Source organism: Manis javanica, chromosome 17 (genome assembly GCF_040802235.1).
Source record: "Manis javanica isolate MJ-LG chromosome 17, MJ_LKY, whole genome shotgun sequence".
Lineage (NCBI taxonomy): Eukaryota > Metazoa > Chordata > Mammalia > Pholidota > Manidae > Manis > Manis javanica.
The window spans coordinates 20942758-20964731 of record NC_133172.1 but is presented as its reverse complement, the minus strand read 5'-3'; the positions used below and the strand labels follow the sequence as shown (position 1 = coordinate 20964731).

General features: G+C 46.0%; 1 protein-coding gene across 5 annotated transcripts in view; it reads right to left on the bottom strand.

The window, feature by feature from the left end:
• The window catches only part of PEPD (peptidase D), a 119152-nt gene that overhangs the window by 69757 nt on the left and 27421 nt on the right, over nucleotides 1–21974 (bottom strand). For 4 of the 5 annotated variants that reach the window (XM_073225961.1, XM_073225963.1, XM_073225965.1 and 1 more), the window contains 3 exons: nucleotides 12355–12399; nucleotides 1210–1285; nucleotides 238–284 (listed from right to left, as the gene is read on the bottom strand). In XM_073225961.1, coding sequence (XP_073082062.1) covers nucleotides 238–284; nucleotides 1210–1285; nucleotides 12355–12399 — 168 coding nt within the window. The remainder of the gene's footprint in view (nucleotides 1–237; nucleotides 285–1209; nucleotides 1286–12354; nucleotides 12400–21974) is intronic. The other variant, XM_073225964.1, reaches the window with a different exon arrangement.

Below are 21974 nucleotides of genomic sequence, written 5' to 3'. Positions count from 1 at the left end.
CACTGAAGCACCCTGAAAAGTAATCAAAGACCATTACCAGCAATCACTCTGCCAAGAGCCAGGGAGGTGGCCCCAGCCAGAAGAAAAATTCTCTTTGCCCACCATGCTGAAGCCCTGCTTATAATCCCCACTCAATCTGTGCGTGTGGCTGCGGTGCCTCATCTGTTACTTGCTCAGAGAACATAAATTACTGTTTTTTGCATTTTAATCTTTACCCAGAGAAACACAGCAGCTTACCTTTCCATCTCATATTCTTTCATTCCCACTTTTACAGCCTTCATTACCTGGAGGATGGATATTAAGCAAAGACATTTGTATTAAGGAGATAAGTAACACTGCCTTGTAAATAATGTGTAGCACTTTTTCAAAGGAATGTCTTCTTTAAAAAATAAAAGAATGATATGTGCACACAGTGGTGCAGAACTGTGACAAATTAGAATTTTTTTAAAGCTCCAAAGGCCATATAGTTTATTTAAACCACTCTGGAGCACTTCCATTCAGAAGCCAGTAAACACCCAGCACCAAGCTATAGCTCAGGTGGTAAAGATTTACCCAAGATGTTTGCTGAACACTTAATGCTAAGGAAGCTCTAACAGCTATCCCAAAAGGTTTCCTTTGTTTAATTTTCATAATACACAGAGAAAATGAACTCATGCAGGAGATTCTGTTGCCCACAAATGACCACATAGCTGTGATGGTCACTAAGTGGGCACCCAGCTATCCCAGTCACCCTGAATGTCTTTTGAGAAATACACTTCCTTATTTGTTCCCACTTCTCAGGTAAACTGGGAAGTTTGGGAAGGAACCACATGAGGACGTTTTCAGGAAATGGAGGACAGTAATAAATGTGCTTGAATCATGGGTAAGGACAGAGATTCTTTAAAAGGCACTGGAATGGCCCAAATGCCAGGAAGGAGAGCCCTGCCCTCCTGGAAATGGGGGAAACTTCTTGCTGGAAATTTCCGAAGGGTGGGTGCCTTACGGTGAGGAACTGAGGCAAAGCCTCTGCTGTCCCTCCCCTGTCCCCACTGGGGAACAGAAAAGAGCCACTACAGCATCTCTGGCCTGAAGCAACACATGCTGCCTGCGTGCACAGCAGCTCCCTCCCAGAGACCATCCATCTCATGTTGCCCTCTTGCCCCATACAGAGCAAGGCTGATTGCCCAGCCCAGACAGAGCACCATCCCAGCACGCCGGGGCCCAGATTACCTCCCGGTGGGCCTCGCTGGAAATTCTATTGGTGTATCGCAAAACCTCCAGCTCCATGTCTGTCTTAAAGACCCGGCTGCAGAGGGGAGAAAAACAAAGTGGCAAGTCAGTGGCTTCCAGCAGGGGCTGGCTGGGCCCCTGCAGGGAGACCTCGGGGTGGGTGCATCCTGGGCAGGCTGGGAGGGAGCACAGGGCCAGGTCATGCCCAGCCAGGCTGCCTGGTCATGGCAGGTGGCAGGGTGGGCCACCAAGCCCCAGGAGTGATAAGCTCACTATGCTGACCTCATGCCAGCCTCAGACACGTAGGCCACATCCCAGCTATGAGATCTGGAAGCCACTGTGTGTGGTAGAAGCAGCCCAGATTCTGCAGCCAGACACATCTTACCTCACTGAAACTCAGTTTCCTCATCCACAGGATAGAAATAAAATCTACATGGCAAGGCTGCTGGACCAAAATCTAGTGTGCTGTATCCCAGGGCTCTGCCCAGACGGCAGAAGAGGTCTCCCATTTTCCCCCACCACCCCCACCACCCTGGGTTCCACAGCAACTGAGAAATACCATGCGACTCAGGTCCTCCCCACCCCCTGCCCGCCTGAGACAGGGATGGGGAGTAGGAGTGGGCTGGAATGGGGATGAGGGGTGCAGCCGCTTCTAGCCTTGAGTGCAGGTATGAATATGGAACAGCTGGTCTGCAGAGAGAAGCAGGGGAGGAGGGGCAGAAGAGAAGACAGAATTGGCAGTGAGATGGAGCTTATGTGGGGCATGGAACTACAACCAAGGGACCCTTTTGTCCTTTTGAGACTCAGCTGTGCCTCCTGCAACTGGACTCCAAGGATTTGCCAGGTCCTCACAATAAACTCACGCTAATGCACCAAATTTGGTTAGGTTTTGGGTCTTTGTAATGAATCTCATCCCCAGCTAAGACTCAAATAGAGTAGCTAAATAAAATTTGCTTTCTACTGCCAACCATTTCAAATAGGCAAAAATGCCAGGTCATGGACATTTAAGTGGCGGCCATACCCAGTCGTTAACAGCACAGAGTCCTCAGTGCACCCCTCATGGCCAGCTCTGCTCCCTTTACGAAAGGTGACCCACCTTCACCAAAACTCTCACATGGCCATCTCTCCCTCTCACAAAGGGAACACACGCACCGTCAAGAGCAGCCCAGAGTCTGACAATGCAGACCAGCCCTGCCTCTCCATGCCCAGTGTCCCTCTCATCCGGCCACCTCTGGAGCCTGACTGCCCTGAGCTGGCCTCAGCTGAGGCAGGCCAAGGATGGCAGGAAAGGTGCTCCCACCTCCATCAGGCCAGTGACCCCTCTCCATGCTGCCACCCAGCTGGGATAGCCAGCCATTTGAAACCAGGAAGTGAGGAAGTTACCTTGTAGCACAGTGATGCCTTCTGAGACTGTGAAACCTCTGGGCGACATGGGAAAGACAAACTCCCACACACAGTGACTTTTTCCAAATGAACATCCTGTCTTTCTTGAGACTGCAGGCCCAGGCCTGGATGCCTACTAGTGTGCTCTTTATCGTTATAGAGGTGCCTCTGATTCTGCACAGGGTGCCGGGAACAACCCACCTGGGGAACAGAAAGCTTGTTCCCGTGCTAGGAGGCGAGGGTCCTGGGCCATAGGCAGGACTCAGATGAGCAGCTCAGGCTCCTGGGGTCCAAATCCACTTGCAGGACAACCTAGCAGCCCCTGGTGCTTTGCTCCTCACTGCTGCCCAGCTCAGCACCAGCCCTGGGAACTGGTAAGTGAAGACTAGGCCTTTCTGTTCTTGAATGTAGTGATGACCAGAGCAACAATATAGGCAGGAACCAGGTCCAGGCTTCGCAGGTTTCCAGCCTACTGCCTCTCTTACCAGCTCAGAGCCCTGGTCCATCCTTCTAGTCACCACTCTTGCCAACATTCTAGACCTGAGGCCCCATGCCCATCCATCCACTCAGTCTTGGCCAAACCCCCACAAAGGATGAACAAGAGCCTGTGCTTCGTGCATGCTCTGAGGCCACAAAGGACCCCAGCAAGCTCCTAGTCACCACCCCACTTCTCCCCAAGGCCCCAGTTCTGCCATGGGTTATAGGGAGACATGCAGAGAGCTACTCTCAACTGCCTCTACTTTCTGAAGATCTCTCCCTTCCCCAGATCAGCACCCCTCTCCGCTACTCAGCAGAAGAATGAACTCATCTCCTATCAACTCCTCAAACCCCCAGGCCTTCCCTCCCCCTTCCCTCTCCTCCTTCCATCCTTACAAGGGAAGGGGTGCCCTCTGCCCCATCAGGTGCAGCCCCATAACACATGCACCTGGGCCCACACCCTCCATCCACCTGACCCCTATTACCACGACCACTCACTTCCTCCTCCTCCTCCAGCCAAGCTTTATTCCTCACTTCCCAGCCACATGTCCAGAAAGGAAACCCTAGCAGTCCTGGCCGTGGGAAAGGAGGGTGAGGAGCTTTTACATTTTATCTCAAACCTCTTCACCATCTCCTCACCCACTCTACTCTTCTCCCTTCAGGCCCACGGCTCTGCCAGGTACCCTCCACCAAGGTGTGGGATAATGGCCCCAGGCTGCCAACTCCACAGGCATTCCGTGGCCTCCCAGGGGGGAAGGCGCACGGTGACCCCGGCCTCCTCAGGCACCACTTGGCTGCTTTCCCTCCTCCGTCTCCCCGACAGAACCCCCTCTGCACCTGCTCCCTACCCATCTCTAACACAGGCCTCCCCTCTGCATTCTGCCTGCAGGTCCCCCAGGGACCCCCAGCTCGGCATGGCAGAGACTCTCACCCATCCATATGCCCCATTTCAAACCACAGCTCTGCCACTCCTGTTGCTTAAAACAGAGACCTGGGCAACACCTCTCCCTGCGCATCTGCTGCTCACACATCCAACTGATGACCAAGAGCTGTGAGTCCACCTCACCACCTCTCTGTCCAGAACCCATTCTCTCCAGCCTGGACAACCTCTCCTGGCTCTTCGGGCCTCCAAGCCTGCAGGTCTGTCTGCTCCCAGACGGCGGCTGGGGATCTTTATAGACAATGCAAATCTGACCATGTTTTTCCCTGTTTCAAATCTTTAGTGGCCTCGAGATGTCCTCAGGATGGAGTTAAAACTACCCACACACAAGGTTCTCCAGACCCTGCTCCTGCTTGTCTCCACCTTCCACCCCCCCCACCCCAAGGCCAGCCCCTCTGCGTGGAACTTGCTCTGCCCAGGCTCCTCCAGCTCCCGCCTGAACCACACCCTTCTCAAGGTTGGGGAGGGGCTCCCTCCATCTTCCCACCAGGCTAAACCCCCTCCCTATGTTCCCGGGGCGGTCTAGAGGAATCCTCAGCAAGCTATCACCCTCATCATTTCTTTTCCATTTAAGTCTCCTCCCAGAAGGCAGTATGCCTGGAGAGGACTGTGCCCTGCCCAGGACAGACCCACACAGAGCTGGGTTAGGACGGCACCTGCGCTGGAACACACCTCACTGCCAATAAGGACAGTAGTGGCTCATTTCAAAATGGGAAGGAGGCCTCCGCCACCCCACCCCTGGGGAGTCACCAGGGCGGTTCACAGGGTCAGCGAGGGATGTCAGGCCCTGGCAGGGCCGGAAAATGCCTCCCAGGCCTCAGTGGCCCAACACCCTGACTGCCTTGCCACAAGCGCACAGCTACGAAGAGGCAGCCCCAGGATTTGAAGCCCAGAAGCCCACCTCGCAGGCTCTCCCCTCTGCCTCTTCCCTCTGCAGCATGAGCACCGTCAGTCTAGAGATGAGCTGAGAAAAGCATGCCATTGGCCCAAGGAGAAAGCAGACTTGGAGCCCAAACTGTGCTCTCTTCCCATGGGAGTCAACAGGGATTTTCAACCATCGAGACCCAGAGTCCTGTTTCTTGTTCACTTTAATTTTGGGGAAGATGACAAACTAGAGCCTCTAGCTGGTTTACTCAGGCCTTATTTTTCAATCACATTAAAAAAAAAATCAAACTGAACCAGGACAAATCATCCCACTAAGGCTGCTTTCTGACAAAACCAGCCCGGCTGAGCATTGGCCTGGCCCAGTTTAATCCAAGCTTTAAAGAGCCTGAAATAGATGTCTGCTGTGTGCCAGCGTCCCCAATTACCCATAGGTACGGTGGGCCTGAAGCCTCACCCAGGGGCCAGGAGTCCCAGCCTGGCCCAGTTATCTCCGTGACACAAGCACCAGAAACCATTTTTAAGATTACTGCAGAAAATAATAAGGTTTCCCGGCATTCTGCAGTTTCTCCTCGTCTTCAGGAAGAATTCATTGCCCTGAATCTGATGAGGCTATTTCCATTACTTCTGAACACAAAAAGATAAAGGGGATTGAGCTGGATGGAGCCTCTTTAGGCCCAGCAGCCTCTACAGGGAGGGATGCCTCACGTCACACTCAGCCCCAGCCTGGTCCGACTTGAGGATATGTGGGGCGGTGGTTAATAAATGTGATCTGCCAGGTTTCTACCCCCAGGAGAGGATGAAGGCCACCTCTTCCATGAAGCATAGGGGACCCAAGGCTGAGAAGAGACCAACACTGGTGCCACTTTAGTCTGGGCAGAAGATAGCTTGGGCTCTTTGACCAGCAAGGGGAGGTGCCTGACACGTGCGGGAGCCTCAAGCACTCACGCAGAGTCCCCTGGCTCATGGCCGTGCAGTGACCGGCACCACACCAAGGGGCTACTCAAGCAGAAAGGCACAGAGAGGTGAGGGGCGGGGAGAGGGGCAAAGCACCATCCCTCTGTGGATAAAATGAAGGTTCCTGTGGCCAGGATTCTCACCTGGCACTGGCTGGCTAGTTCACTACACACATGTGGGCGATGCGTCGTTACTGACTCTATATAAAGAGCCCTGCCCGGTGCTCTGGGTGACATCGGCCCCTCCTCAGTTGAGGCCCCACCTGGTTGAAAGCTGGTGGAAAGCCAGGACTTGGCAACTGCGCATTCTTTCAGGAGAGGTGCAGCCCCCTCCTCAGGTTGTGGAGCGCTCCACGCTCTGCTTGTATCCTCAGGCTCAAGCACAAAAGGAATACAGTCTGCTTCTTGAAGGAAGAATTTAAAGGGCCCCATGAAGGTCATGAGGACCCAGATGTGGGTTGGTTTGAAAAGGCAGGAGCAGACAGAAAGAAATTGGATGACTGGAGCGGTGGTTCTGGCCACTGGGGATGTAGCAGAAGGCAGAGATAAAGCAATAAGATCAGCCTGTGTGTCTGCAGGACTTCCTGCTGGAGAGGCTGGAGAAGGTGGGTATTGTAGGGCCCACCCATGGTCCTTCTGGTTAACTCCTTTGAGTAGAACTGGTTTGAATACAGCCAGGATGACCACTTGGTGGCAATGGACCTCCTCAGGCTTGAGGGTTATTATAATTTGTTGGAATTTTTGTTATTTGTATTATGGAATTTAGTTACAATGTTCTAGCTTCCTCACACGGGGACCATTGCAGAGGATTGAGGGCACATAGATTGAGAGGGATGGAGTGTGGATAAAACGAAGGTTCCTGTGGCCAGGATTCTCACCTGGCCCTGGTTGGCTAGCTCACTGCACACATGTGGGCAATGCATCGTTACTGACTATACAAAGGGCTCCACCCAGTGCTCTGGGCGACACAGTGGCACGGCTGTAAGGCAGCAGGAGAGCAGAGCAGAGGCTGGAGTGGCGGGAGCGCCAAGTACAGAGGCCCGGAGGCAGAGACCGCTTGCTGCATGCAGACTCACTCTGAGGGGACAAGATTTTAGTGACCGATCTGCCACCATGGAAATAAAGTTGGGTATACTCCTTTCATCCCAAGAACATTCTACTGTCATTTCTTTGGTCACATTGAATCCATAGTGAACTTGTCCAGAGCTGAAACCCACTGGCAAGACACCAATCCCAACACCCAGCCCAGAGTCCCCTGCTACAGGCCAAAAATGACAAGAACTGGACTAGGCTGAGATTTATTTGTGCAATCTTTTTTCCCCCTTAAATATTCACAGGTCACAAAACTGCCTCTAGGCATTAAACCCAGGATTAAGACATGAATTAACTGAGGTCTGAATGCTCCACTGATTAAAATAGTAGCAAGACAGGATGAAGTATTTCCAAAATCAGTCTCTAAGCAGCAAAGTGCCACAGTGTTGAACAAAACCCATTTGAAGGAACAGGAATTCCATCTTTCCTGGAGATGAATGAGCAGGGGATGGTTCTGCAGGAGCCTGCGGGTGGGAATTCAATACCACAGGATACCCCCGACTATTTCTTCCACACCCCATGAACCAGTGCTACAAAGGGTAAGATCCCAGAACAACAGGAGGGACAGAGAGGAAAGAGCTGGTTGGAATTACATATCCTCAGGAGGCTTAATCAATAAATCCTCTCAAAGAAATGGGGCCATGGAGAAAATGGTGGTTTAGCTCAGCTCTGAGCCAAGTGTGTTTGAGCCCTGACTGGGGCCAGCAGATGTGGACCATGTGGTGAGGGGGCTCAGAAGGCTCTGCTCTGCAACTGGACCAAGGCCTGGGCTGCCTTCCTCTCTGCCCGATGCTCCCTCACCCTGCTTCCGGTGCACGGAATTCTCACTGTGCCCTAAGTTCCCCGCCTTCCACTTGACCATCTCGTTAACTTAGGGTTAAATGCCTATTCATCAGCACACAAAGGTGGCAACACTAATGAAATACTTTTCACATACAGACCAAGAATCTAGGTCATCTATATACCTTTTCCAATTTGGGACACTTTACCCAGGATGTAGGGTCCTGGTGCATTTCTGCCCTAAACCATCCATGCCTCACCATCTCCAGCACACAGAAAGGCAGGAGAGAAGGAATGTTACTGCACTGCCTAATTAATACATTCAGGACACCTTCGCTCCATGTAATTAACAGTTCTAAAATCGGCATATGACTCAATTTAACACAGTCTCACTTAAAACCCAAGGAGGCACATGGCAATCGCTGACTGACATGCTTGGTCTTCTGTGATGCTTCCAGAAGTACTTAACTGAAATCCAAGGCACTGAGCTATTAGACAGTATGAAAGTATCTCCTTTTATTTCCTACTCTACCTTCAGATCAATTTAATCATGAGCAGAACAGGCAAGTAGAACCACAGCCTACATTATGGAAGTGAGACGCCTGCTCTTAGGTTTCAACTTTTGACCTCCCCATTCAAACTGCAATACCCAGCACAAGAAAAGAAATTATCAGTTATGATCTCATGTTTGTGGGGAAGAGTATGATTATAGAGGAATTTACAGGAAATCAAAAAGGCACTGCTTGAGAGAATGGAAAGCAATAAAGCAGTCACAGAGAGGAAATGAATGGCACCCAAACAAAAATGAGAAAGAAAGCTTTTCCATGCTAGGAGAGGCTGCTGTGGCCTCTGAACCAGAAGGCTCTGCGAGGGATCCCAAGCCCAGCCCAGCTGCTAACTGTGACCTGGGGAGCACGAAAGGCCGGGGCCGGGGCTGAAGGGAGCCTAGCTGCATAGTCCCCTCACCTCAGTGCACTCTGGCCTCACGCAAGATCCATCCCAGGGGCTCTGAGCACTGCTGCACATCAGTGGCCGAGAGTGAACTGAAAGGTTGGCACTCGGGCAGCTCCCTCCCTCCCTTCACCCACCCGCCAGGGTGCGCCTCAGAAACACAAGGGGCAGCACAAGATCCTGGAACCATCAGCCTGGGCTCAGCTTCTGGCATTTTCTTGGAAAATCCCTTCCCTGTGCTTCAGTTTCCTTATCTGTAGAATGGGGATAACAAGAGCACATACTTTATATAACATAAATAAAATAACTCCAAATAAGAGGGCATGTGTCATGTGCTTAGCTCAGTACCATGCACACAGGAAGTTGCAGAGGTGACAGCCATTATTTTTAAGAGGAGTTAGCATATGACTTATGCTCTCAATCAGTCCTGGAGCCATCCATCAAGGGAGACCACGTCTACTTGGCAGGAGAACTGAGGCTTTGTGCTATAGACTGCATAGTCATCTCCCTGCAAAATTTATATGTTAAAACCTAATCTTCAGTGTCACATGTTTGGAGGTAGGTCGTAATTAGGTCGTAAGGACAAAGCTCTCATGAGGGGGATTACTGCCCTTATAAGCGCCCCTAGACCATCTCTGCCCCTCCGCCAGGTGAGGACACAGCAAGACAAGGGCTATCTATGAACCAGGAGGTGGTTCTCAGCTGATTCTCAATCTGCCAACAACTTGATATCAAACTTTTCAGGCTCCAGAATTGTGAGAAATAAATTCCTGTTGTTTATTAGCTTCCCAGTCCATGGTAATTGGCAGCTAGAACGGTCTAAGACGCTTGGTGAATCTCCATGTCTACATTCTGAGTTAGGTCTTACTAATTAACCATTTACAGATGAGCTGAAGTTCAGAAGAGTTAAGTGATATCTCGAGGCAGGTGGGCTGGGTTAGAATTTGGGTATGCCTGAGTGGGTGGGGCCTAGAGAGAGAGGGTGACAAAAGCATTTCAGGACACAAGTGCCCAAAGGCACAACAATGAGCCATAATTTAACATCCTGGAAAGCCTCCTCTCTTCCATAGATGAGGGCCCTGCCCACTGTTCATCCAGAATCTGTCCTTCAGGACTCGAAGAGGGCAGTGATCCAGACTACCAGGGATTTCCCCGAGAGACTACGGTCACCAGAGGCCGGAACCCTTGCTATTAAAACACACCCCTGTGGCAGTAAGGACAATGTGACATTTCTAAACTAGCTCTACTGCCATCAAATGCCAAAGAAATCCTTCCTACTGCTGGCTTTAATAAAGCTGGGTAGTATTCTTATGAGTGCAGAATCCACCTCAGCACTTGGAAATGTCATGAGGATTAAAGCGTGCTTTTTCAAAGTGACAAACTAATGACTTATCCCTTATGAGATGCTGGACTGTGCGACCCAGCCATGGTCTCAGGCACCTGAACTGTAAGCAGCCAGTCAGAGGGAACGTCACGTGCAGGGTGTAAGTGAATGTGAGCCCTGCTCCTGAGTATCCATGATTAATTCTTCTGCCAACTGGGAGCTGCAGATGGGCAAGGCTCTTGTTACTTGATAAAAACAGAAAGAGGCAGCCCTGAACTGGAAGGACACAGGCCCCCATCCTCACAGACTGTGTGACCGTGCTGGGTGCTGGGCCGGGGCTGCCAGCAGAGCTGGACTGGGCCACCATCCAGCTCTCCCAAGGGTCAGTGCTGACGCCTGCTGACAGCCCTCAGATGCTGCCTGCCAGCGCAGCCTTCCTCCCACTGGCACCTTCCTAAAACTCAACACTCCCCACACCACTCCCTGACCTGCCGCAGCTCCTGCCCTTCCCAGTGTAGGGGCCAAGGGAAGGCTGCCCAAGATGTGCCACTGTGACATGCAGATTATTTGAGTTGAGAATAATCAAGGCCCAAAAGACTCAGAAAGAAACTTTGACCCCTACCCCACAACTGCATAAAAAGAATCTGGATGGAGGACCTGCTCCAGGAGAGCTACCACCGCAGTAGCTATACTGCAGCATAGACCAGGGTGGCAGACAGGGAGGGGTGTGGCTAAGTCTGTTAGAATTCCTCTTCATGACCCCTCATTGTTTCTGTGTGGCCCATCAAGTATTTCATTTATTAAACATTCATTCTTCTCATACTCCTGTGAATAACTTTCCTCTCCCTTTGAAGTCTCAGACCTGTACCCACTTCTCCTGGGTATGTTCACGATGACATATGCACCTCATTCTCCCTGTCTTTGGAACCCATGTCTATGACTTCCCTGTGCATACATAATTAAACTGTTTTTTTTTCTTCTGTTAATCTGTCTCATGTCAGTTTGATTCTTAGACCAGCTAGAAGAACCTTGAGGGGTAGAGGAAACTTTTTCCTCCCTAACACTAGCCATCTCCATCTTGGTGACACACTACCCAGATGTTCAGATCAAAAATCCAGAGTCAACCTTCAACTCCGCCCTTCATTCAGGGGTCACAGCGGGCTCCTCTTCACAATGACTGTCTCCTTACTCCCCTCTGTCACATCTCCTCCACTGCAGCTGGGCCCTGCAGCAGCCTCCTAACGAGGAGGCTGTTCCTACTCCTGCCCTACAAGTAGACTTCAGTCTGAGTTTTATAACGCAAACCTGATTCCACCATTCTCCTGCTTAAATCCTTTAAAGGTTTCCTAAGGCCCTTGTTTTCTCAAGACAAAGTCCAAGCTGACACCATGGCCAAGCCAGCCCCGGCCCACCTCTCCGGCTGCCCTCGGGCACCACTTCCCCAGTGTGTGGCTCTACCCAGGCTACAGGAGGCCACGTCCTGTCATGTCTCCAGCCTCTGAACAGACAGTTCTTAGCCTGGATCATTCTCTCCTTCTCTCCCGCTCTGCTTCCCCAGTGTCACTAGCTGCCTGATTCTTGCCTTTAAGGTCACAGTGTTTGTAAGCTCCTAGACTAGGTGAGCGAGATCTCCCAACTGAACAGGGAAATGTGACCACAGGGCTTTAGGATCAGATGTGAGGGGCCCAGACACCTCCCCCGATGCAGCAACAGCCTGGCCTCGCCTCTCTCCTACATTCAGAGTAAGTGCAACTAAACTGCAAATGTTTTGGTGCTACAAGAGCAGCTCGACAGCTTAGGGAGAAAACTGGTGGCACATCAGAGTTGGAGGCTACTTCTGAGGCCCACAGAGGAGATACCCAACCTGAGAAGGTCTGCCTTGTTGCAGCCTAACAGAAACCAGTCACGCTGCAGGTAGGAGCTGCCAGTATCAACAAAGGAAGAAAACAGGCAGCATAAGAACATGCATAACAGGATGCCAACTAGGCAAGACATATGCATGACATGAGGAAAACATGTTTACCTTTCTGGCAACATGAAGGGTGTTTTATGTAGGGTGTTTACTTTTACTTTTTTCACGATCTACTTTAAGTTATATAAGTTTGGCTTATTTATGGTAGGGGTTTTCAAAAGACTCCTAAATAAAGGACAGATAAATATAATTGACATTTGAGTGATTAGTGCCATTTTGGAAAAACAAACCAACTGACAAATAAAAACAAAATAGAAGAGGCTGAGAGAAGAGGTTCCAGGGACCAGCTTGTCTGAGGGTCTGAGACGGAGTGGACAGGAACAGCAGGGTCTCTCACTTTCCTGAGCTGTATACAACAAAAGCCAAGGGGGCCACAGGCCATACTCACCACTCCACGATCTCTGGATGAAGAATGGTGTTGTTGACATTGAACCTAATGGAGGGAAAACAAATCAGCCCATTAGTTCAAAGATCTATCATCTCCAAGCAAGAAATACCTCATTCAAGACATACCAAGAGAGGGCTTGGCCAAGAGAGGGCCTCAAACTTTAACTTCATGACTTTCTGGCCCATGGAAGGGGTATTGCTCACTTCCTGTAGCAGAATTGCATGCCCAGACCATGTCCTCTAACTACAGTCAGTTGAAAAGCAAGCTAGCTGGTTGCAAACACCATTCTCCATGCTCACTAGGAAGACAGCATAGTCTCTTCCATCAAGTATACCAGAATGCACACAAAGGGAGTCCCAGGAAAAAAAGGAGAGAAATAAAGGAGCAGAAGGATATTTGCAAAAATAATGGCTGAAAACTTTGCCAATTTAATTAAACACATTAATCTACACATCCATAAACTCAATGAACTCCTAGTATCAATTCCAAAGAGTTCCACACCTAGACATATCATAATCAAACTGTCAAAAGACAATGAGAAAATCTTGAAAGCAGTAAGGGAAAAGAAATTCATCATGTACATTTCTCACCAGAAACTACAGAGGTCAGAAGGCAGTGGGATGATGACATATTCAAAGTACTGAAAGAAAAATTTGTCAACTGAAATTCTATATCCAGCAAAGCTATGCTTCAAAATGAAAGAGAAATTAAAAAGTCCCAGATAAACAAAAACAGAATTCATCATTGGAAGACCTAACCTACAAGAGACACTAAAGGGACTCTGTTAGACTACAGTGAAAGGACACTAGAGAGTAACTCAAGTCACATGAAGAATAAAGAAAGGGCACTGGTAAAGGTACTTACAAAGGCAAGTATAGAGACAGTGTAAATGTATTTTTTTCATTTGTAATTCCTCTTTTTCTCCTATCTGACTTAAAAGACATCTGCACAAAGCAGTGATCATAAATCTTTGTTGACTAGCACATAATGTATAAAGATGCAATCTGTATGCAGTAACACCATAAAGGCGGGAAGGAAATGGAGCTATGTAGGAGTGAAGTTTTTGTATACTATTGAGATTAAGTTGACATTAATGCAAACTAAGTTTAAGAGGTCATTTGAAATCCCCTGGGGAACAACTAGAAAATAATGAAAACAGAGAAAAGGAAATGAGAAAGGGATTAAAACTGTGTAGTATGAAAAATCAATTAAATATAAAAGAAGGTAGTAATGGAGAAACTGATAAACAAAAATGACAAATGACATGTAGAATCTTATAACAAAATGGCAGAAGACAGTCCTTCCTTATAAGTAATTACTTCAGATGTAAATGGATTAGTTCCTTCACTTAAAAGGCTGTGATTGGCAGAATGAATTTTTAAAAATCTGATCCAACTATGTGCTCTAAAGAGATACACTCTAGATTCAAAGACACAAATAGGTTGAAATTATAAGGGTGAGGAAAGATGCATTATGCAAACAAACAAAAACAACCTGAAATAACTTTACTCACATCAAAGTAAGCCTTAAGACAAAAAAGGACATTTTTTTACTGATAAAGGGTCAATTCATGAAGAAGATATAATAATTAAATACATATATGCACCTAACAACAGAATTCCAAGATATACAAATCAGAAATTGACAGAATTGAAGGGGAAATGGATAATTCAACAATAATAGTTGGAGACTTCAATAATCCACTTCAAGTAACTAGACAAGATTAACATGGAAACAGACTAAACAACAATATAAGCCAACTAAATGGAATAAACATCTCTAGACATCCATTTTCTCAAGTGCATATGGAACATTCTCTAGAATAGACCATACATTAGGCCATAAAACAACTCCCAATAAATTTAAAAGAAATTAAACCATTGGACCTTTGAATGAAATTAGAAATCAATAACAAAAGGCAAATTCATGAATATGCAGAAATTAAATTATACATTCCTAAATAACCAACAGATAAATAAAGAAATCACAAGGGAAACTACAAATACTCTGAGACAAATGGAAAGAAAAACACAACATACCAAGACTTACAGGATGCAGCTAAAGTAACGCTGAGAGAGAAATGTACAGCCAAATTCCCATTATTAAAAAAGGAAGAAAATTCTCTCAAATCAATAACCTAGGCATCCACCCTAAGGAACTAGTAAAAGAAGAGCAAACTAAACCCAAGCAAGCAGAAGGAATGAAATAATAAAGATTAAGCAGAAATTAGTGAAATAGAGAATAGAAAAACAGTAGAGGAAAATCAGTAAGTAAAAAGTTGATTCTTTGAAAGATCAACAAAAAATTGATAAAGGTTTAGCAAGACTGAACCAAGAAACAAAGAGGAGGCTCAAATTACTAAAATCAGAAATTAAAGAAGGAACACTACTACTGACTTAACATAAATCAAGAGGGTTATATGAGAATATGATCAACAAATGTATGGCAACAAATTGGATAACTAAGATAAAAAGGACAAATTTCTAAAAACACTAACTATTAAAACTGACACAAGAAGAAGTAAAAAATCTGAATAGACTTATGACAAGTAAAGAGATTGAATTAGTACTCAAAAACCTCACAAAGAATAGCTCAGGATCAAATGCCTTCACTAATGAGTTCTACTGACTATTTAAAGAATTAACACCAATTCTTTACAAACTTACCAAAACCAGAAGAGGACAGAACATTTTTCAATATATTCTATGAAATCAGTATTACCCTGATACCAAAATCAGACAAAGATATCACAAGGAAACTACAGATGAAAATCTCCTATGAACATGGACACAAAAAATATCTTCAACAAAATACTAGCAAACAGAATCTATCAACATATAAAAAGGATATACACCATGACCAAGTGGTATTTATCCCAGGAATATAAGGTTACTTCAACATATAAAAAAAATCAATACAGGATAAAACCACACTGATGTTGAAAAAGCATCTTATAAAATCCAACACCTTTTCATGATAAAAAAACAATCAATGAACTAGGAAGAGAAGGAAATTTCTTCAACCTGATTAAAAGGTATCTACAAAAAATCCACAGCTAACATCATCCTGAATGGTCAAAAACTAAAAGCTTTCCCCTAAGATGAGGAACAAGGCGAGGATGTCCTTTCTTCTCCACTTCTATTCAACATTGTGCTATGTGTTCCAGCCAGGGTAATCAGGCAAGAAAAAGAAATAAAAGGCATCCAGATTGGAAAGGAAGAAGTTAAACTATCTCTATTTGTAGATAACATGATCTCGAAGAGAGAAAATTTTAGCAATCCACAGAAAAAACAAACCTATCAGTGCTAGAAAACAAGTTAAGCAAGTTTATGAGATAAATGATCAACATACAAAAATGAATTACATTTCTATACATTAAAAAATATATATATATTGCTATACAGTAAAAAATCTGGAAATGAAATTAAGAAAATTTAGTTTATAATAGTATCAAAAAGAATAAAATACTTAGGAATAAATTTAACAAAAGAAGTTCAAGACTTATATACTGAAAACTATAAAATATCATTTAAAAAATTAAAGAAGACCTGAATAAATGGAAAAACATCCCATGTTCATGGACTGGAGGTATTATATTGTTAAGATGACAACACTCCCCAAATTGATATACAGATTTAATGCAATTTCTATCAAAAACTCCAGGTGGCTTCTTTACAGAAACTGAAAAACTGATTCTGAAATTTATGTGAAAATTCAAGGGGCCCGGAATAGTCAAAACAATTTTGAAAAAGGTAAACAAAGTTGGAGAACTGACACTTTCCAATTTAAAAACTTAACTATAAAGCTAAGAAATAAAGACAGTGTGGTACTGACATAAGGACAGACATAGAAATAAATGGAATAAAATGGAGAATCCAAAAATAAACCCATACATTTATGGTCACATGACTTTTTATTGTGGTAAAGTACATATAACATAAAATGTACCACCTTAACCAGTTTTAAGTGTAGAGTTCAGTGGCATTAAGTGGGTTCACATTATGGTGCAACTATCTGCACTATCCATCTCCAGAACTTTTCTCAGCATCCCACACTGAAACTCTGTGCCCATCTAACAATTACTCCCCATTCCTTGTTCTCCCAAGCTGCTAGTAACCACTGTTCTATTTTATGTCTCTATGAACTTGACTATTTTAGGTACCTCAAATAAGTGAAATTACATATTTGTCCTTGGTCAATGAATTTTGACAAGGGTGCCAAGAAAATGTAATAGGGGAGAAGTTAATCTTTTCAACAAAGGGTGCTGGAACAACTGGATAACCACATGGAAAAGAAAGAAGTTGCTGGATCCCTACCTAACACCACAAACAACAATTAGCTCCAGATGTAATTAAGAACTTATGTGTAAGAGCTAAAACTATAAATATTTTAGAGGAAAACATGGGTCTAAATGTCTATGGCCTTGGATGAGACAGTGGTTTCCTAGACGGTGACACCAAAGCAGAAGCAACAGAAGAAAAATAAGTAAACGGGACTTCTTCAAAATTAAAAACTTATATGTGTCACAAGACACCGCAAGAAAGTGAAAGGACAACACAGAGAATGGAAGAAATTTTTTGCAGATTATACAGGTCTAGTATCAAGACTATATAAATCAAATATCTAGTATCTATTACCAATTCTTACAACTCAATAAACAAGACCAAGGACCCAATTAAAAATGGACAAAGGATTAAATAAACATTTTCCAAAGGTGGCAAACAAATGATAAATAAGCACAAGGAAAAGTGCTCAATATCATTAGCCATCAGGAAAATGCAAATAAAAACATAATGAGATACTACTTCACAGCCACTTTCATGGTTATAATAAAAAGACAAGTATTGGCAAGGATGAAGAGAAACTAGAATTTTTATACCTTACTGGAGAAAATGTAAATTGCTACAGCTACTTTGGAAAATAGTACAACAGTTCCTCAAAAAGTTAAACATAGAGTTGCCATGTGACTTAGAAATTCCATTCCTAGGTATGTACGCAAGGGAACTGAAAGCACATGTTCACACACAACTTTTACATCACTGTCCACAGCAGCAGCTAAAAGGTGGAAGCAACCAAGTATTCACCAACTGATGAATGTATAAACATAATGCGGCACATATCCATAGCCTGGAATATTTTTCAGCCATAAGAATGAGCAAAATACTGATTCATGCCACAACATGGATGAACTCTGAAAACATGGTAAATGAAAGAAGCCAGTTATAAAAGGCCACATATTACATGACTCCATTTATATCAAACGCTAGAGCAGGCAAATTCATGGAGACAAAAGCAGATAAGTGGTTGCCAGAAAAATGGGAAATGACTGCTAATGGGTACTGTGTTTCTCTTTGGGTGATGAAAATATTCTAAAATTGATGGTGATGATGACCATACAAAAATCATTTAATTGTACACTTTAATGGGTCAATTGTAAGGTATGTGAATTATAGCCCAATAAAGTCATCTTTAAAACTTACTGGATTATGTACATAATGAATCTTATTGCACATAAATTTCATTTCAATAAGGTCAATTTATAACAAATGACAGAATGAAAAGAAGAAATAGTTTGAGATCTTCTCGTGTGTGTTGTGGTGACAGACTAGCCAGAGAAACAAGGAAAGATGTATAAGCAACACAACTAACCAAATTGACAACTGACACACAGAGCGCTACAGCCAACGACTGCAGAACACATGCTCTCTTCAAGTGCACAAGGAACGCATCGTAATGATCTTATAACTGGAAGTTACAAGAAAATTTCAAATAAAATTTCAGAACACTGAAATACAGAAAATATTATTTGATTACAGAATTAAACTAGAAATCAGTAACAAAAAACTATAAAATCACAAATTGGAAATTAAGCAATAGACTTCTAAATACCCACTGCTCCAAGAAGAAATAATGGAATTAGAAAATAAAAACATGAAATATTATAGCTGGTAAAATACCGCTGAAACAGTACTTAAAGGAAAATTTGTAGCTCTAAATGTATTTAGTGGAAAATAACATTGAAAGCAATGATCTCAACTCCTATCCCAAGAATGTCTCTTCTTTTTCAAGATGCTAGAAAAAGAATAAACCTAAAGAAATTAAAACACACAGAAATTAATGAAATAAAAAGCAAACATACAATAGAGAAAAATTTTCAAAGCCAAAAGTTGTTTTTTAGGTGGAATGTAATGGAAAAGAGGACCCCAGTCGGGTGGGGCACCTCCCTGACACCCTGAGCTCAAGCTGTTGGTGAGACAACTGGAGAAGCTTGACACAGCCCAGCACAAAGTCCAGGCCTCAGCAGAGAAGCCGTGGCACACCTTCAGCCTTCTGGATTCTGAGGCCTGCTTGATCCAGGGTCAGAGTGCTACACACAGGGCCTGCAGGCTTGCAGCAACTCTCCATGACCTCATTACTACTGCTTGAAAACATCTAACTAATGCTGTGGTTGTAAGGCTGGCATCCCCACTTCTGGCTGAGCCTGCTGAAGGAGGTGCAGGGCAGGGAGAGAAGAGAGAAGGTGTATTAGCAGCCTGAGAGAACTGCAGATCTTTCTAAGCTTTTGGGATTCCTAAATACACAAATAAGACTACTTACTTCAAAGTCAACCAAAATGTTGTAGAATCAAAGCCTACTTGTGAAATACCAAAGAGATCTGAGACAGTCAACATGGTTCAGAGTGAAGAACAGAGGAGCAGATGACATAAATTTAGATGACAACACAGACTTTGCCTCCCATTTCCCCAAATGTCACTTTGACATTAGGAAGAGCAATGGCCTATCTACTCAACAGCCAAATGCGCCAGTAAAATTTCACTATATAAAATGTACATATGTATACACACAAGCACCCACGCACATGGACGCAAAGTGACCCAGCACAGACACAGATACACACAGATAACATGAATACAAACAGAACAGATAAGATGAACACACACACAGGCAGGTATGCACTTAGAAAAAGGTGCATGCAGATACACACACGTGTGCACAACTGACACACACACAGATGCACAGATATATATTCACAGACACAGGCAGACACACACACTCAGAGACATGTAGGCACACCCAGACGGGCATACCCTTAGACTGACACACAAGATTCACACCTGAAATACACACGTACAGTAACACACATACTCACACAAATGCACACCCAGACACAAAAACACTAAGACAGAGAAACACACTCAGACACACAGAAGAGCCAGGGGAGCCCCAAAGCTGACAGAGTTTAATTAGGGTAATGAAATTTGGATGTTCCTTGCTTTTACCTCTGTGCTAGCTAGAGGTTTCTATGATGAGCAAGTATTAATTATACAAAAGCAACACAAACCCACCAGTGCCTTGAGGACACTGTCCTAGAAGTAGAGGGCAACCCCAGTGGGCTCTGCCTGGAAGCTGGGTGACGAAGGGGGAGGTAGGGCCCACCCACCCCTGCCACAGCCCCTGGCCACCTCCCTGCAGATTCTAACCTAAGAAGGGAGGTGAGGCCGGCCTGGTGAACAGGCCCTGGCAGCGCCCTGCATTCCCCATCCCTGCTAGGGGCTGGGGTGGGTTCCTGTCCCTTCAGGATCCATCCCCTCATGGAAATTCCATGCGCCATAATTGAAGCCCAATCCTAAATATTAACTTAATACACAAGTTAACAGTAACCGGAAAGCCAAGGTCCTCACACCACAGACACATTCTGTTGTAATTGTCAAGTTTTAATAATGTCCCTCTACTTCCTGGGTTTAAAAATTCACATCTTTGAATATTAATACTCCTGTATTAACAACCCCCAAATTCAGCAATTTCATATTTAACTGCTTATTTAAATGGAATTAATTTGTAACCAATTGTCTTCAAATATGCAAGGCAATTTAAGTAAATGCCAAGAGATAAGAAATATGCTTATCCTGAACAACCAGCTGATGTGAAATATTGACCACATTTCTCTCTCAGACAGCAGCATGAAACAGAGCCCTCTGTAACTCACTGCCCTGGCCCGGGGCTCCTGGGTAGAGTAGGCCTGCTTGGGAGGGAACTGTCTCATGCCAGGAAGGGACCCCCATAGCCCACCTGGCCCCTCTTGCAGGAAAATCTGCTCTAAAGTCTACCTCCTCAGATGCTAACAAAGATTTATCATGTCTGCCTGCTTCCCCGCTGCAGGAACCAGCTGCCCCAGGCAGCCATGGAGCCTGTAGCCCCCAGGTAGAAGTCCCATGTACTCCTTATGGCAGAGCTACCCTCTTCAGCTCTGCTCTGCCTAGCTGCCACAGAGCAGCCCTGGCCATGCCCTCACTAGGACCTGGCAATGAGCACCTGCACCATTCTCCAGCCAGAGCCTGCAGCAGGGCCTGCTCCTTCCATACCTTCTGTGGGAGCTATGCCTGCTCCAATCCAGCCATACACTGAGCCATGGCCTGGGCCAGAGCCCAAACTCAGCACAAGGCCCGTCAGACTGTCCCCTCAGGCTCGTTCATCCCAGAGAGAACAGAGCCCCCCCTTGGTGAGCCCAGGAGCCCCATGCAGTGAACCCAGTGAACATCTAGCATTCACCCACCTCTGCCTTCCTGTCCCCTCTGCTCATGGTCCTCCACTGTCTCCACCACTGCAAGACCTGGCACACTCCTGGCCATGGCAGCAGGCAGCCTGGCCCGAGCTGGGAAGGCTGAGGGACTTTCTGGTCTCCCAGGACCAAACCCACAGCCCCATCAAGGAGACGGCAGCCAGCCCCGAGGAGACACAGTTGGAGAGAAGGTCACAGGCCAACTGCGCAGTTGGGCCAGGACCCAGAGGGTCTGGGATGGGTGGACTGGTGAGGCCGCTGCTCTACCACAGCTCCCTCCTCCCCACAGGCCAAGGGACACAGGTGGCCTGGGACAGCCCATTAGCACAAACTGAGAGGCCAAACCTGAACTTCTGCCAAAACAGGTCAATCAAAAAAATCCAAGATGGGAGGTGTTTCAGAGAATTTCAAAAGGATCAAAACCAAAAAAATTCTAGAAATAAGGTGTTTGTTTAGGGCAGTAAAAAATGACAGGCGATAGAAGCAGTTGCGTGCTGCAAAGCAGGACGATGGCAAGATTCATCCTGCTTAGGAAACAGCCACTATCATCCCCAGCAAGCAGCTGCAGATGCTCATGACGGCAGGTGAGTGTGGTGGCCGAGCCACAGCAGCCCTCAAGGACAGGGACCCCCCAGCCTGGTACAGAGGCCAGGAGGCGGCAGAGTCAAGATGCTGGCCGCAGGGTTGGGGAGAAGCAGAAGGCTGCGCTGCATCCAGACTCAGGAATACAGATATGGCTTTCTGCAAGAAGGCAGAGACCATGACATATGGGGTGGGGGGCCCCCACCACAGGCTCCTTACCCCAACAGAGCAACCACAGAGGGGCAGGCTACACTATGGATGGCACAGTGGGATGGGAGGCATGAGGGGATGAGTCCCTCAGAGGTAGGAGGCAGTACTACCCTCAGGCCAGGGAACCCCAAAGCAGAGAGACACACAGGAGGGCTCTCGCCTGTGAACATCAGCCAAATCAGAACACTCAGCCCAATACATGGGGTACGAAAACAAATCCCCCAGCCCCAGCATGTGAGGGCAATCCTGCAGCCCAGCGGTGAGGGGT